This window comes from Helobdella robusta (genome assembly GCF_000326865.2).
Source record: "Helobdella robusta unplaced genomic scaffold HELROscaffold_15, whole genome shotgun sequence".
Classification (NCBI taxonomy): domain Eukaryota; kingdom Metazoa; phylum Annelida; class Clitellata; order Rhynchobdellida; family Glossiphoniidae; genus Helobdella; species Helobdella robusta.
In genome coordinates, this window is record NW_008703839.1 from 175,709 (window position 1) to 189,347 (window position 13,639).

Below are 13,639 nucleotides of genomic sequence, written 5' to 3' on the forward strand. Positions count from 1 at the left end.
TCTCTCATCAACACCCAAGTTTCACCACCATATACCATCGCTGCTCTCACACATGCTTTATATACCCTCTCTTTCATCTTCACTGACCATTTCTTTCCACACAATACCCTACCAAAATCCCTAAATTTCATCCATTTCACACGAACTCTAGCCGTAACAGCGCTCAAACATCTTCCATCCGCGTTCAGCTTAACCCCTAAATAAAAGGCTTTCCACTCTTTCAATACCACCACTCAACCCCGTCCTTGCGTCCGTCCTATTAAACACCATGAACACATTTCTTACATTTGAACGTGCCTTCCACCTTTTTCAGTGCCCCCTCACACCACTACATCTCTTATGCACCCACTTCTGACATCCTATGCACAACACCAAGTTAGCCTTCACTCTCCAGTCACATACCCCACAGGGGTCTATTTTACTTATCACTCGCTCCCCACCTTCCCCACTCACCATTACCTTCGTCTTACCAATATTGACTTACAATAAATCTAAATAAAAATAGATCTAAATTGTTGGCTTTTTATGCTAAACATTATTTGTGCGCAAAAATTACTGTCCAATTGTTTTATTGCCATTGCTATCACTTTTATTGTGATTAAAAATTTTTCAGGGTAAATTCGGATCATTATTGTTCAATTGAAAATGAAGGTTAATGTTTATTTGCTTTTACTTTCAGTAATATGCATATTTGGTGATTTATATATTTTTTCTAACATTTTAAAATAGAGAACGTCAGAACATTTAGCATCTTCGATAGAAGGCTTCAATAAAGTTTGTGATTTTCTTGTGTTTACACTATATTAGTAAAAATGTATCATTTTTTCTATATTATGCAATTTATTATGTTAGATTAATTAGTTATGATTTCTTTTTCAAAATATTGTTTTTAAAATCATGTATTTTAAATTATTGTTATTTAAGTTCGGGCAACTTAAATTTGTCAAAACCATTTGCATAAATATAGATAATCAATTTATTTATTTCTATATATTCCCAAACAGTTTTTGGGAATTAATTTTCTGGAAGAAATTTTCATAATATGCGAAAAATTAGTTTATTAATATAGTAAATCGAATTGAAGGGACGAAACGCGTCTCGACTAGAACGAGATAGGTGCTCAGCGTAATGCACCTTTGGTCGTGGTGAGAGATGGTGTACTGGCTAACTCGTACTCGTACTGGCCGTGACCGGTCAAAATGTCCCCGGTCAAAATGTCCCGGTCAAAATGTCCCGGTCAAAATGTCCCCGGTCAAAATGTTCCCGGTCAAAATGTAAAATCAAATCAAGTATCAAGTTAACATATAAAAACAGTTTGTTGTTTTAAAAATGTTTTAAAAATCCAAAAGTTCACATATAAAAACAGTTTGTTGTTTTAAAAATGTTTTAAAAATCCAAAAGTTCACATATAAAAACAGTTTGTTGTTTTAAAAATGTTTAAAAAATCCAAAAGTTCACATATAAGTTCACATATAAAAACAGTTTGTTGTTTTCAAACAGTCACAAAGCCTTCGTAGTTCAAATCAAGTATTCAAATGTTAGATAACATTGATGTTCAGCACTCTAGAAATATCAGTCAGATATTGCAGTCTTTCTCTGTTCGCATAATCCGAGACCATTGTGAACAGAGCCGAATCAATGTTTTTGTAAGTTTTCTTTTTCCGTTCACGGCCAAGTTCTCCTTGTCTCCGAAGCAGATACATGCTGTGTGCTCGAGTTGTAGCTTCCTTGATAACATTTTAGCAGTCGGGTGGGCGATACCAACAGAGTTGTTGAACGCATTGTGCCACCCTTCCACTAAGTTATTGCTTCTTGGTTGTTTTGGGAGAACCTGACAGTGCTGGTTCCACATTGTTATTGGAAGTCTTGGTGCTGCTCTTCGGTTTCTCCGGAGACGTCCGATAAAGTTGTCTTCGAAATAATCTACAATCGAATTTTGTAGATTGTAATCCGGACTATCGATCAGCGTTTCAAAGGTCTCTATGATGTCGTCAACGGGAACAAATGCCAGGGCGATAAGCTGTTTGACTTTTAGAGCAAACGCGGCATCTGTCTTGTATTGCTCACTGAATCCACTTCCTTGCACATGCCTCCAAATACACTGCCCGAAGTGAAACAGACACCCAACAATTACAACAGTGGGAAATTTCGCCTGGAAGGCATGGATGGCAGCCAGCTCGAAATCAGTGACTAAAGTCTGAGGACTGCCGAGTTCACGAAGCGACGATACAAAATCAAGGAATCGACGGTAGACATCCTCACTTCGTCCTGGTAACAGTGCGTAAACGCAGGGATATGCACAATTTTTGTCCCATCCGTGTACCGTATACAGTTGATGAAACCCTTCAGGCGTCACGCGAAATGTTCCATCAGCAAACCAGCAAGCAGACTTCAGGAGAAATTGAAGATCCTCGTCAGCTGCAAAAATTAGCATATCATCTCCTTCGTCTGTCCGCAGGAACCGATGTCCTTCATGCGTAAGTCGACAAATTTCATCGGTGGCAGCATTCTGTGAAGCTGCACGACGTCTTCTGACGTTTCGCGCCATACATTCACGATCTGGAAGTAGGTGAACAGCCTCAGATGTAACTTCCAAAAGAGCTCTTTGTACAATACGTCTCGTAGGATCTTCAGATTCTTCAGCTGTTCTTCTCATTTTTGCCAATGCCCCTCCGACTTCTGCTCTTCTATGTACAAGTGTGTGATTATGACTGCCTATTTCCTCTACTTTCGCATTGTCCTTGGTGTGGATTCTCACATGACACTAACGCTCTTCGCACCTCCAAATTTCTTTACCTTCTGCGCCATTCCGGTGCTTCGTAAAGAGGAAACCTTCTATCACCAATTTTCGCGTTCCCTTCTGCGAGACTATGAATTCAAGCATTGCTTACGGTTTTCAATGAGTAATAAAAGATTTTAAGAACTTACACACTAAATACAAGACTCTAAAATTCGCTCTTTCTAATTGTGTTTATTGGTTATTACATCCGGCTACAAAGACACCAAAGAAACAAAGACACCAAAGATACTGACTGACTAATAATCACTAGATCTCAGAAACTATATATCCGATTGATTTGAAATTTGGTATACTTATTTGAAATGCTATCAAGACGCAGTTCAATTGGTAAGATATTGAGAAAAGAGAGGGTTTTCGTTCGATGCGTGATTCGATGCAAATTTATCATCGTCGTTGCCATCATCGTCGTTGGTAAGATATGGAAAAAAGAAAGGGTATTAGTTTAATGCAAATTATCATCGTCTATACATCCGATTGATTCTAATTAATATGTAATATCAAAAAATGGTTTGATTTATTAGGTAACAGGAATTACATCAATCAAGGTTTATCAAAGGTAAGGGCAGAGCCGTATGCAAACAGCTAGTAACTTATATTATTATATTATTATTATAGCTGTATTTTTCAACATGACTTTTGGGCCATTTCTACCGGGGGACATTTTGACCGGTGACATTTTGGCCGGGATATTTTGACCGGGACATTTTGACCGGGACATTTTGACCGGGGACATTTTGACCTAGAACCCGTACTGGCTAACCGTACTTGCGGGGGCAGGTCGGAAATTTTCAAAATTTTGTTTATATACCCACTTTTATTTATGTACCCACTTTTATTTATTTCATTGAATTTGATTTGGCTTTTAAATTTTTACTTGCTTTTCTGATGATAAAAGATCTATACTATTATTATTGTTGTTGTTGTTGCTAAGCTCAGGTGTGGAAAGCCTATATGGAAAGGTTGATGAATGAAGAGAATGAGTGGGATGGAGATGTGGAATCCGCGGTCACACACGGACCCATAGAGAAAGGGACGATGGAGGAAGTAGGGAAAGCAGTTAGAGAAATGAAACTAGGTAAGGCGACAGGGGTTTCGGAAGTGGCGGCGGAACATATAAAGGCGAGTGGGGTGATAGGAATTGAAGTTATGATGAGAATTGCTAACAGTATGTTTGATGATGAAGGTATACCTGAGTATTGGCGATGCAGTGTGTTGGTGCCGTTGTATAAGGGCAAAGGAGATGTGAGAGATTGTGGGTCATATAGGGGTGTGGAGGTAGTGGAGAGGGTGCTTGAGAGGAGGTTGAGAAATATGGTGACATTTAATGAAATGCAGTGTGGGTTTCTGCCTGGTAGGAGAACGGTGGATGCGTGGCTCATAGTGAGCATGTTGCAGGAATCAATTAATCAATCTTCGTTTTTCGTCCAGAGACTCGGTTTCCCGAGGTAGGACGTTGTTCTCTTTGCCATCAACTTTTTGCGCCAAATTAGACGATCAGTTGTATCCATTTTATTTAAATTTAGAGCTTTCATGTGTTGCTCGATTGCTTGCGACCAGGACTTTTTTGGACGGCCTTTGGGACGTGTGCCAGGTACTTCAACATCTGCAAGAGAAGTTATGGCACTGTTTCTACTTCGTTTGACATGACCAAACCACCGCAGACGATGTTGCCGGCATTCGTCCTTTATATCATCTAAACCAGCACGACGCAGGATTTCGGTAGATTTGATATGGTCCTTCAGACTAATTAGTTGCATCCATCGGAGCATTTTCATTTCGGTTCGTTGAAGTTGTTCAAGTTTGGTTGTCATTGGCCATGTTTCTGCACAATATAACAACACCTGACGTATCACAGATTTATAAAGTCTTGATCGTAGTGGTAGTGGGATGTCACGCCGCATCAATATAGAAGCAAGGAGATGTCATTTATTCCAGGCTGCACGTATGCGTGCTCGAACGGCAGCTTCAGCTGTTCTAGTACAATCCAGAACATCCCCTAGATATTGAAACGATGTGACTTTCTCTACCTTAATGGCTTCAAAAACATTGCTATTTCGAATTTGTTGTTATGGATTGATGGAAGCAGGACAAACAATATTGGACACTTTAGATAAAGTACCAATTATTTTTGAACAACGTTTGTGACACCACTGGTTACACCGCTGACACTTGATTGAATTGTTACCTACACCAGCTTTACAAACTGAACAGGGCCATCGTCCAGTAGCTGTGGATTGGATGTGTTCACCAGTGTTCATTGCTTTGGTTTTGCTGATGTTGACTTTGAATCCATGATCGGCGAGTCTAATGTTTCAATCTTCAAACATCTGTGCTGCATTCTGCTTAGACGTGGCTGTTAAAACGATATCAACAGCATATATTAGATTCCAAATGTCATCAGTGCGTATCGGTTTTGTGATTTCTTCCATCACAGTTATAAATAAAAGTGGACTGAGAATCGAGCCTTGGTGAACTCCAACGCCGATGTCAAATGCAACTGTGTTTCCAACCGTTGTGCTGACAAGAGTCTTAGTATACATTTCCGAATACAAGTCGAACAAGATATTCTGGAATGAGTTGTCGACGTAGACTCCACCTGATTGCTTCACGGGGAACTCGATCAAATGCTTTTTCAAGGTCTACAAAAATATGTGATAGTTGTTGATGCTTTGCGAGGTACTTCTTTTGCAGTTGCCGAAGGATGTGAATTGCATCAATTGTTGATTTCCCCGCTAAAAAACCAAATTGATAAGTTCCGATTGTGATGCACGACGTTAATCTTCTCTCAATGATTTTTTCGACAATTTTCAGGGAGTGTTCTAACAGACGTATACCCCGATATGATGAACAGTTCAATGGATCACCTTTGCCTTTATATAGCGGGACTGTCATGCTATAGCTCCATTCAGTCGGCATTGAGCAATTTTTCCAGATTTCACGGCAAAGTAACGTTTTGATACCTGCAGTACCAGATGCTTTGATAATGTCATTTGTGAGTCCAGAGGGTCCTGCTGCCTTTCCATCCTTCATAGCTTTCAGAGGTTCGATGGGTGGAGCATCAAAGTTAACACTGATGGGATTTGTTTCGTTTAACAGACGGTTGAAGTATTTCCTCCACTGTAGCTTGATCTCATCTTGTTCAAGAACCATCTCATTTTTGTCATTTTTGATACATGAGGCACCAACTATGTCTTTTTTCGTACGCTTTGCTTGTTTTGCTATACGATATAGAGATTTCATTTATTTACTTTTGCTTTTAGTGAGCCACTCTCTGCACTGATCTGTCCGAGCCAGTGCAACTTGACGTCTTTCATAGTTGTTCTTCTCACGAAAAATTTTATGGTCATCAACAGACTTTGATTTTTGCCATTGCTTGTATGCAACTTTCTTTTCAGCTATTGCATTTTGTACACTGTCATTCCACCACCAAGTTCATGCTGACGTTTTGTACCAGTTTTCCCACAAACTGTAGTTGCAGCGTTCATTAAAACGGTTTTGTATGTACTCCAATCTGTACTGGCTTGCGATTGGTGGTCTAACTGTAGGGTGACAATCTGTTGAAATTTTTCTCGATGAATATTGCTTTTCAGCTTCCACGTTTTGATTCTCCGAGGCATTTGTTTAGACTTATGTTTTGACAGTTCGACAACCAGGTCTGCCACAAGGAGTCTATGTTGGACGACGCATGATTCGCCAGGTATAACTTTGACGTTTTTGAACAGCCATCGGTGTGGTTGCTTGACAGCGAAGAAATCAATTTGCGTGGCTGATGGTCCACTTTTGTATGTTATGAGATGTTCCAACCTCTTTCTAAAGTATGTGTTCAGTAAACAAAACCCGTGACTTTCAGCAAACTCAAGGATGCGGTTGCCATGTTCATTCCGTTTTCCATAGCCAAAACCGCCATGTACGTTGTCAAAACCATCTGTTTTCTCTTCAACGTGGCCATTGAGATCGCCTCCAATCAGGATTGTTTCAGATTTTGGTAATGTTGATATGGAGTCAGAGAATGCAGCCCAGAAGTCATTTTTCATCTCTTCTGATTCGCCTGTCTGTGGTGCCTATGCAGAAAAAATAATCATTGTTTGCTTTTCTAGGCGAAGCTTGATCCACATGAGACGTGAATTAATCTTTTTAATATCCAGTACTTCTTGGGCTAGCAGTTCTCTGACAAAAATTCCAACACCATCTTTGGCCGTCTTTTGACCATTCCAGAATAGTTTATATTTTTCTTTGTCTGAGTTGACATGATAGACACCATTTGATTTCCATCGGGTTTCCTGAAGGCAGCAGATGTCAGTCCTTCTACGCTCGAGCATTTCTGCGATTTCCATGCTGCGGCCAGTCAGTGATCCAACATTGAGCGTTCCAAGTCTAAGTACCATAGAGCCATACCAAGTACCATACTAAGTCTAAGTACGTAGAATGTTGCAGGAGAGTTATAGAAAAAAGAAACGAAGATTGGACATGTGTTTTGTGGATCTAGAAAAGGCTTTTGATCGAGTACCGAGGAAGGTCATTGAATGGGCGTTGAGGAAGTAAGGAGTGAATAGAGACTTGTTAAAGCTGTGATGCAGCTGTATGAAGGGGCGAAGACAAAGGTGAGGGTCGGAAGGGGGATGTCGGACGCTTTTAGTGTTAAGGTAGGAGTGCATCAAGGATCAGTGTTATCACCGTTTTTGTTTGCAATTTTGATGGATGTTGTGTGTGGAAACATAATGGAGGGGTTGTTATTTGAGATTTTGTATGCAGATGATTTAGTCCTGATGGCTGATAGCATGGAATAATTGCAGTTGAAATTTGACAGATGGAAAAGTGTTATCGAAAAGAAAGGGTTAAAATATTATTATTAAGACTAATATTACTAATATTATTAATATTAGTAAGACGAAGGTGGGGAACGTGTGATAAGTAAAATAGACCCCTGTGGGGTATGTGACTGGAGAGTGAAGGCTAACTTGGTGTTGTGCATAGGATGTCAGAAGTGGGTGCATAAGAGATGTAGTGGTGTGAGGGGGGCACTGAAAAAGGTGGAAGGCACGTTCAAATGTAAGAAATGTGTTCATGGTGTTTAATAGGACGGACGCAAGGACGGGGTTGAGTGGTGGTATTGAAAGAGTGGAAAGCTTTTTATTTAGGGGTTAAGCTGAACGCGGATGGAAGATGTTTGAGCGCTGTTACGGCTAGAGTTCGTGTGAAATGGATGAAATTTAGGGATTTTGGTAGGGTATTGTGAGAAAAAAATGGTCAGGGAAGAGGAAAGGGAGGGTATATAAAGCATGTGTGAGAGCTGCGATGGTATATGGTTGTAAAACTTGGGTGTTGATTGGAAAAGAGTACTGCAGAGGGCTAAAAGAGCTATGGTGAGGATGATGTGTGGGGTTAAAGTGAAGGATAGGAGGAGTAGTACAGAGCTGATGTCGATGATGGGACTGAATGAGGACATTGTGACATTGATAAGGAGATCGAGATTGCGGTGGTATGGATATGTTTTGAGAATGGATGAAAGGGTCGGGATTAGGCGAGCGTTAGAGTTCGAGGTTGAAGGAGTAATAGGAAGGGGTCGTCCGCGATTGGGATGGAGAGAGCAGGTGAAGAAGGACAGAGTGAAAGCGGGGTTGCGTGATACTGGGGCGAGTGACAGATGTGAATGGCGTCGAGGGGTATTTCGGTTTCATCATAGGTAGCCAAACGGCAACCCCCGATCTCGGGGAAAATGTCTAAACGTGTGTTGTTGTTTGTTGTTGCTGTTGTTGTTGTTGCTGTTGTTGTTGCCTACAAAAAATTTAATAACATTAAAAAATTATGTTAATTTATATTTAATTTTTCATTACTAATCATTAAAATAATTTAAAAAAATGTTTATAATGAATTCTGATTTTTGTAATACAGAAGTCCAAGGTATATGGTTTGCAAACAGTTAACACTTCAACTCCTAGAAAAGTTTTGCACATTAGGGGATTATCAGAAGATATGGAAGCAACTAACATTGTTCAATATGCTATTCCTTTTGGAAAGATAACAAATTTAATGTTTGCTAAAAAAACACGTCAGGTAAGAATACAAAAAAACTTAATCTTTTGGCACGTTTCTTTTTCTATATACTTCTTATTAGATGTTCTACCGGCATTGCCCAGGTTGGAGTATTGAAAAAATTATTACAAAGGCCATAATTTTCAAACTTAAACATATTGAAAACTAAATCAATAAAATAAAAAAGTTTTTTATTAAATTTTATCATTCAACGCTTGTAAATGCTCAATGTTTTAATAGACTTATTCACACATCTACCTGGAGCATTAAATGTATAAACAAATTTCGTTTAAGTAAGACATGGGAAAAACAAGTTGTTTTCTTGATAAGGAGATCAATATTGCGGTGGTATGGACATGTGTTGAGAATGGATGAAAGAGTCGGGATTAAGCGAGCGTTGGAGTTCGAGGTTGAAGGAGTGATAGGAAGGGGTCGTCCGCGATTGGGATGGAGAGAGCAGGTGGAGAAGGACAGAGTGAAAGCGGGGTTGCGTGATACTGGGGCGAGTGACAGATGTGAATGGCGTCGAGGGGTATTTCGGTTTCATCATAGGTAGCCAAACGACAACCCCGATCTCGGGGAAAATGTCGTTTAAACGTGTGTTGTTGTTTGTTTGTTGTGTAAACGGTTTTGAAAGACTATTCGTTTTCATTGTTCTGCAGTTTTGGTGCACGTCCTGCAACACTTCTTTTTCTTTGATCATTTCTTGCTTGCAGCTTGGGCTACCGCATTGTCAAGATATGATATGAAATTTTCTTTTTTCTTGCTATATTTGTTCAATTGTTTGAAATTTAATAAATTTAGAAACTTTCCGTATAGTTTGAGTTCGGTTTTGTTTTTGTTCGACGGGTTTGACCATGAGTAGAGTTCGGGCTCGGTTCTGTTCTGTTCGGACCCCAAGTAAAGTTTGGGTTCGATTCTGTTTTGTTCGGTCATGAATACAGTTCAGATTCGGTTCAACAAAAACTAAGCACAATGTGGAATGGGATCTGGAACTTAAAAATTCAGTACTGATGTATGGACATCCGCAAATGCCATTTTATGCATACACATGAAAAAACTCATACATTAAAGTAAAGCATTAGAAACACGTTTGTTTAGAAAAATACGTGTAATATATACATGTACGCACCACATAATGTTAACATTTTTTGGAAAAAACTTTTTCAATCATTAATACTCAGTGTTAATTGGTGCGTGAAGTTTGAAGTAATTAAGATAGTCGCACCAACCAGATGGTCTAGGTGATACTAATTTAATTCTCACATCTCGCACAATACTTACATGATCACATAAACAAGTTTAAGCGCATACTTACATGCGTAGAAACAAACATATATTAAAAATATTTTTACACATCCAATCTTGAGTAATAATTTTGAAACGAAAATTCCATACAAAAATATATTTGTAAATTCAATCTTGAAAGATAATTTTGAAACTAAAATCCCATCTTATTCCGAAATTTAACCAAATTTTGAATTTTTTAAAATGGCTAAATTTCGGCTGGAATCGACATGTGTTTACGGTCTTATCAGCAATGTTCACAATATGATATTATTAAACGTGTTTTACGACTTTTCTTATATCACCAATGTTTGTTTACATCAGCATTTCCCAGTTGGTACTATTAGTGAAATGCAGTTTTTGGTACGATCACTTATATGCAGTTTCTTGTCGAGCGTTGTTACCTACCTCCACGCATCGCCGTTAGATCATCTGAACCATATTTATCAACCTATTCATCAAATATCCAATATCTAATGAAATCAAGCAACATCGATCAAGCAGCTGCCATCACCGATCACAGCAAAAACATTATCATCAATCGCAACTCTATAATTGCGGCTAAAATTAGTACGGTCTATTTTCTCGAAAGTTACTTCCACTTTTTGGTGATGGTTATACATATACCGTTTTACACGTTGGGTGAGAAATTTCTATCAATTCACACAGTTCTTCTGACACCAATTCTTTCATCTTTTCCAGTTTCTATCTCCAGTCACATTTTGACAAGGTTTTTGTATTATATATCATCAATAACATCAATTGGGATGTACATATATAAAAATTTCATTTTATATGTTTAGTAATTTGATTAAACTATTTTGGTGTTTAAAATAAGGAAATCATAGAATATGCAACAGAATATTTTTTAAAAGACACAGCTTAAAGAAGTGATTTGATAGCTCATTAAAGTTTTGTTTGAAAAACAACATTTTTTGTATTATTCAAATATATTTCGTATAGGCCCTTCTTGAAATGGAAGAACTTAACGCAGCAATAGAAATGGTAAATCATTACTGCAAGAAACCTCCGATGCATAATGGGAAAACTATTTATATACAATATTCTAAATATGATGAATTGGATAGGGATCTTTCTAAACAGGTGCTTTGTATGATTATTTTATTTCGGACAATTCTATTTTAATTTGAAATTAGAGACATATACCTTATGATCACCGGTCATTCACTCATTCATTCATTCACTCACTCATTCAGTCATTCATTCATTCATTCTTTGAGCTATCTACTCTTGAGCAGTTTTTGCATTCTATCGTTTCCATTTTTCTCTGCTCAAAAGATGACTAACATTCTAATCATCTTACTTTATGCCCTCATCAACTGAACTACGAAATAGTCTGCCTATGTGAGAATAGATAGAATTCCTTGATTCCCATAGAATTGGCGGAGGGATTTCATCAGGTCCTGCTGATTTGCTTGTGTTTAGTTTTTCAAATTTGCAAGCACCATGGTGTCATTGATCACATGGTTACATGGATCATTTGGCAAAGTTCCAAATAGCGGGTTACGTAGCCATCAGAGCAGTGACGTTATCAAAGAGCCGATCACATGCTGAAACACTGTTTAAGTTAACTAGTAATCTAAATTTTACTCAGTTAAGTGTAGATTGGCTTAAACTCATGTGAATACGAATAAATGTTTGAGAATGTATGTGAATGTGGATATATGTGTACGTATGTGAATATACTTGTGTAAATGCGTCTCATTAACATGCTGACCTTATAACAATTTTATTATTAACTGTGAAGAAATTTACTAACAACTAACAATCTATGATGCTAAGATGCTGACAACTTTATGATTTATGTGATATTTTGTACTTATTTTTTACGTAACATATTTTAGTTTTTCCTTCCCCAGTCAAATGTTATCTAGTTTTTAATTTGAAAATATTGTAGCACATTGAATGTTTGTGTTTAAGTGGCCGTGCTAAATGAGCTTTATGAATCTATGTGTATGAATTTGTTTCTTTAACTTGATTACGTATTAACAATTTCATTATTAACTCAGAAAAAATTTGCTAACATCTAACAATTTTAGTTGAGTTTATTTTTTGCAAACATTCTTACTAATTTTCACAATTCTTTTCAAAAACCACATCTCAGTAGAGTTAATCTTTTTTTTCCATTTTTTTTAGAAATTGTCCAGGACTCAGAGCCGTAAGTTAACATAGGAAAAGTGTAACACCCAAACAGTTATAATTTTGTTGATATTTTGGTTTTACTGTTTGTGAGGATGTTTTTCATTTTAGAAAATGCATCTTTCGCCATAGCTATTCTTGTTTTGATATCCACATCACATTTACAACCTGAGGTAATCAGACTTCCGAGATAAATGAAGCTGTTGACTTGTTTCACCTGTTTACCATTAATGATTATGGAACAGATCGGGTTTTGCTTTCACTAATAACCATGCACTTTGTTTTGTTGATGTTGATTTGCGAGCCTTTCCTTTCACTTTCAAAAACCAGCTTGGAAACAATGGTTTGCAGTTTCTCCATTGAATCTGCTATAAGAGCTGTATCATCAACATATTTTACATTGTTAATATTCACGCCTTCAATGGATATTTTATGCTGTTTCTAATTTATATAAATGATTTATTATTAAGTATGAGACTATATTTTGCTTTTTGTCGACGATTCAAAAATTTTCAGATAATAACCAAGAGTATAGAATCTTCTTTGTTCAAGACATCGAGAAAATGGTCGATTGGTTAGGCCCAATGTAAATGGCAAATCAGTGTAAGACGTTAAGGTTAGATAACCCAAACCCATGTTCGCTATTAACTTTTGGATTGTTACGGAGTGCCTCTACAATTGCCAGTTGTTGAAGTTTGATATCTCGAGATAATCGTAGATTCAAAAGCCACATTTTAAAAATTGTTCACAAAGCAAACTATGTTGGGCATAGTTGCCAGAAATTTCAAGGGTTTTATTCAAGCTTTTATAATGTTTAAGTCGTTGGTGACATCTCAATTGAAGTATGGTGTTCAAGTGGAAGTCTTGTAGATTGGCTTAATATTTGAAAAAGAAAAAGTGCAAAAAAGTCACTTGCTTAGAAAATTTTTGCAGAGATCTTTATTCAGTTAGATTGAAGAAACTATATTTTATAATGTCTTGCTTGTTGTAACATGTCAGATTCTGGTTTTTTTTAAAAGAAAAAATTTCTGGCTCACCATAACATCTTACAATATCTTTTAGTTCTTTCCGGTATATCTTCTATTATAAGCCGGATATTTGTGATTGCCAGATTTTGTCTTTTGCAGAATTTTACCAATTTCAGACCTTTTTCATTTTTTGATTCTAGTTCATACTGTCCATCTTTTTCTTCCCGCACTACTAATATAAGATGTGCGAATGGTATAGGCTTGTTGCAACAATAAAGACATCTTTACAAAATCAAAAGTCCGTGGAAGAAATATGGTTTACATGTTAACACTGAGAAAATTAAATTGATGTTATTAAATAAAAATAAAATCAGGACAAATATTATCTGAA

General features: G+C 37.4%; 1 protein-coding gene across 1 annotated transcript in view; it reads left to right on the top strand.

Moving 5' to 3' along the window:
• Positions 1-7,518: 7,518 nt before the first annotated feature.
• HELRODRAFT_186803 (hypothetical protein) overlaps positions 7,519-13,639 on the top strand; it is a gene marked incomplete at its 5' end in the record, with an annotated part of 29,177 nt that continues 23,056 nt past the window's right edge. The window contains 4 exons of the mRNA XM_009015003.1: positions 7,519-7,529; positions 8,740-8,854; positions 11,084-11,224; positions 12,526-12,530. Of these exons, the coding sequence (XP_009013251.1) occupies positions 7,519-7,529; positions 8,740-8,854; positions 11,084-11,224; positions 12,526-12,530 (272 nt within the window). The remainder of the gene's footprint in view (positions 7,530-8,739; positions 8,855-11,083; positions 11,225-12,525; positions 12,531-13,639) is intronic.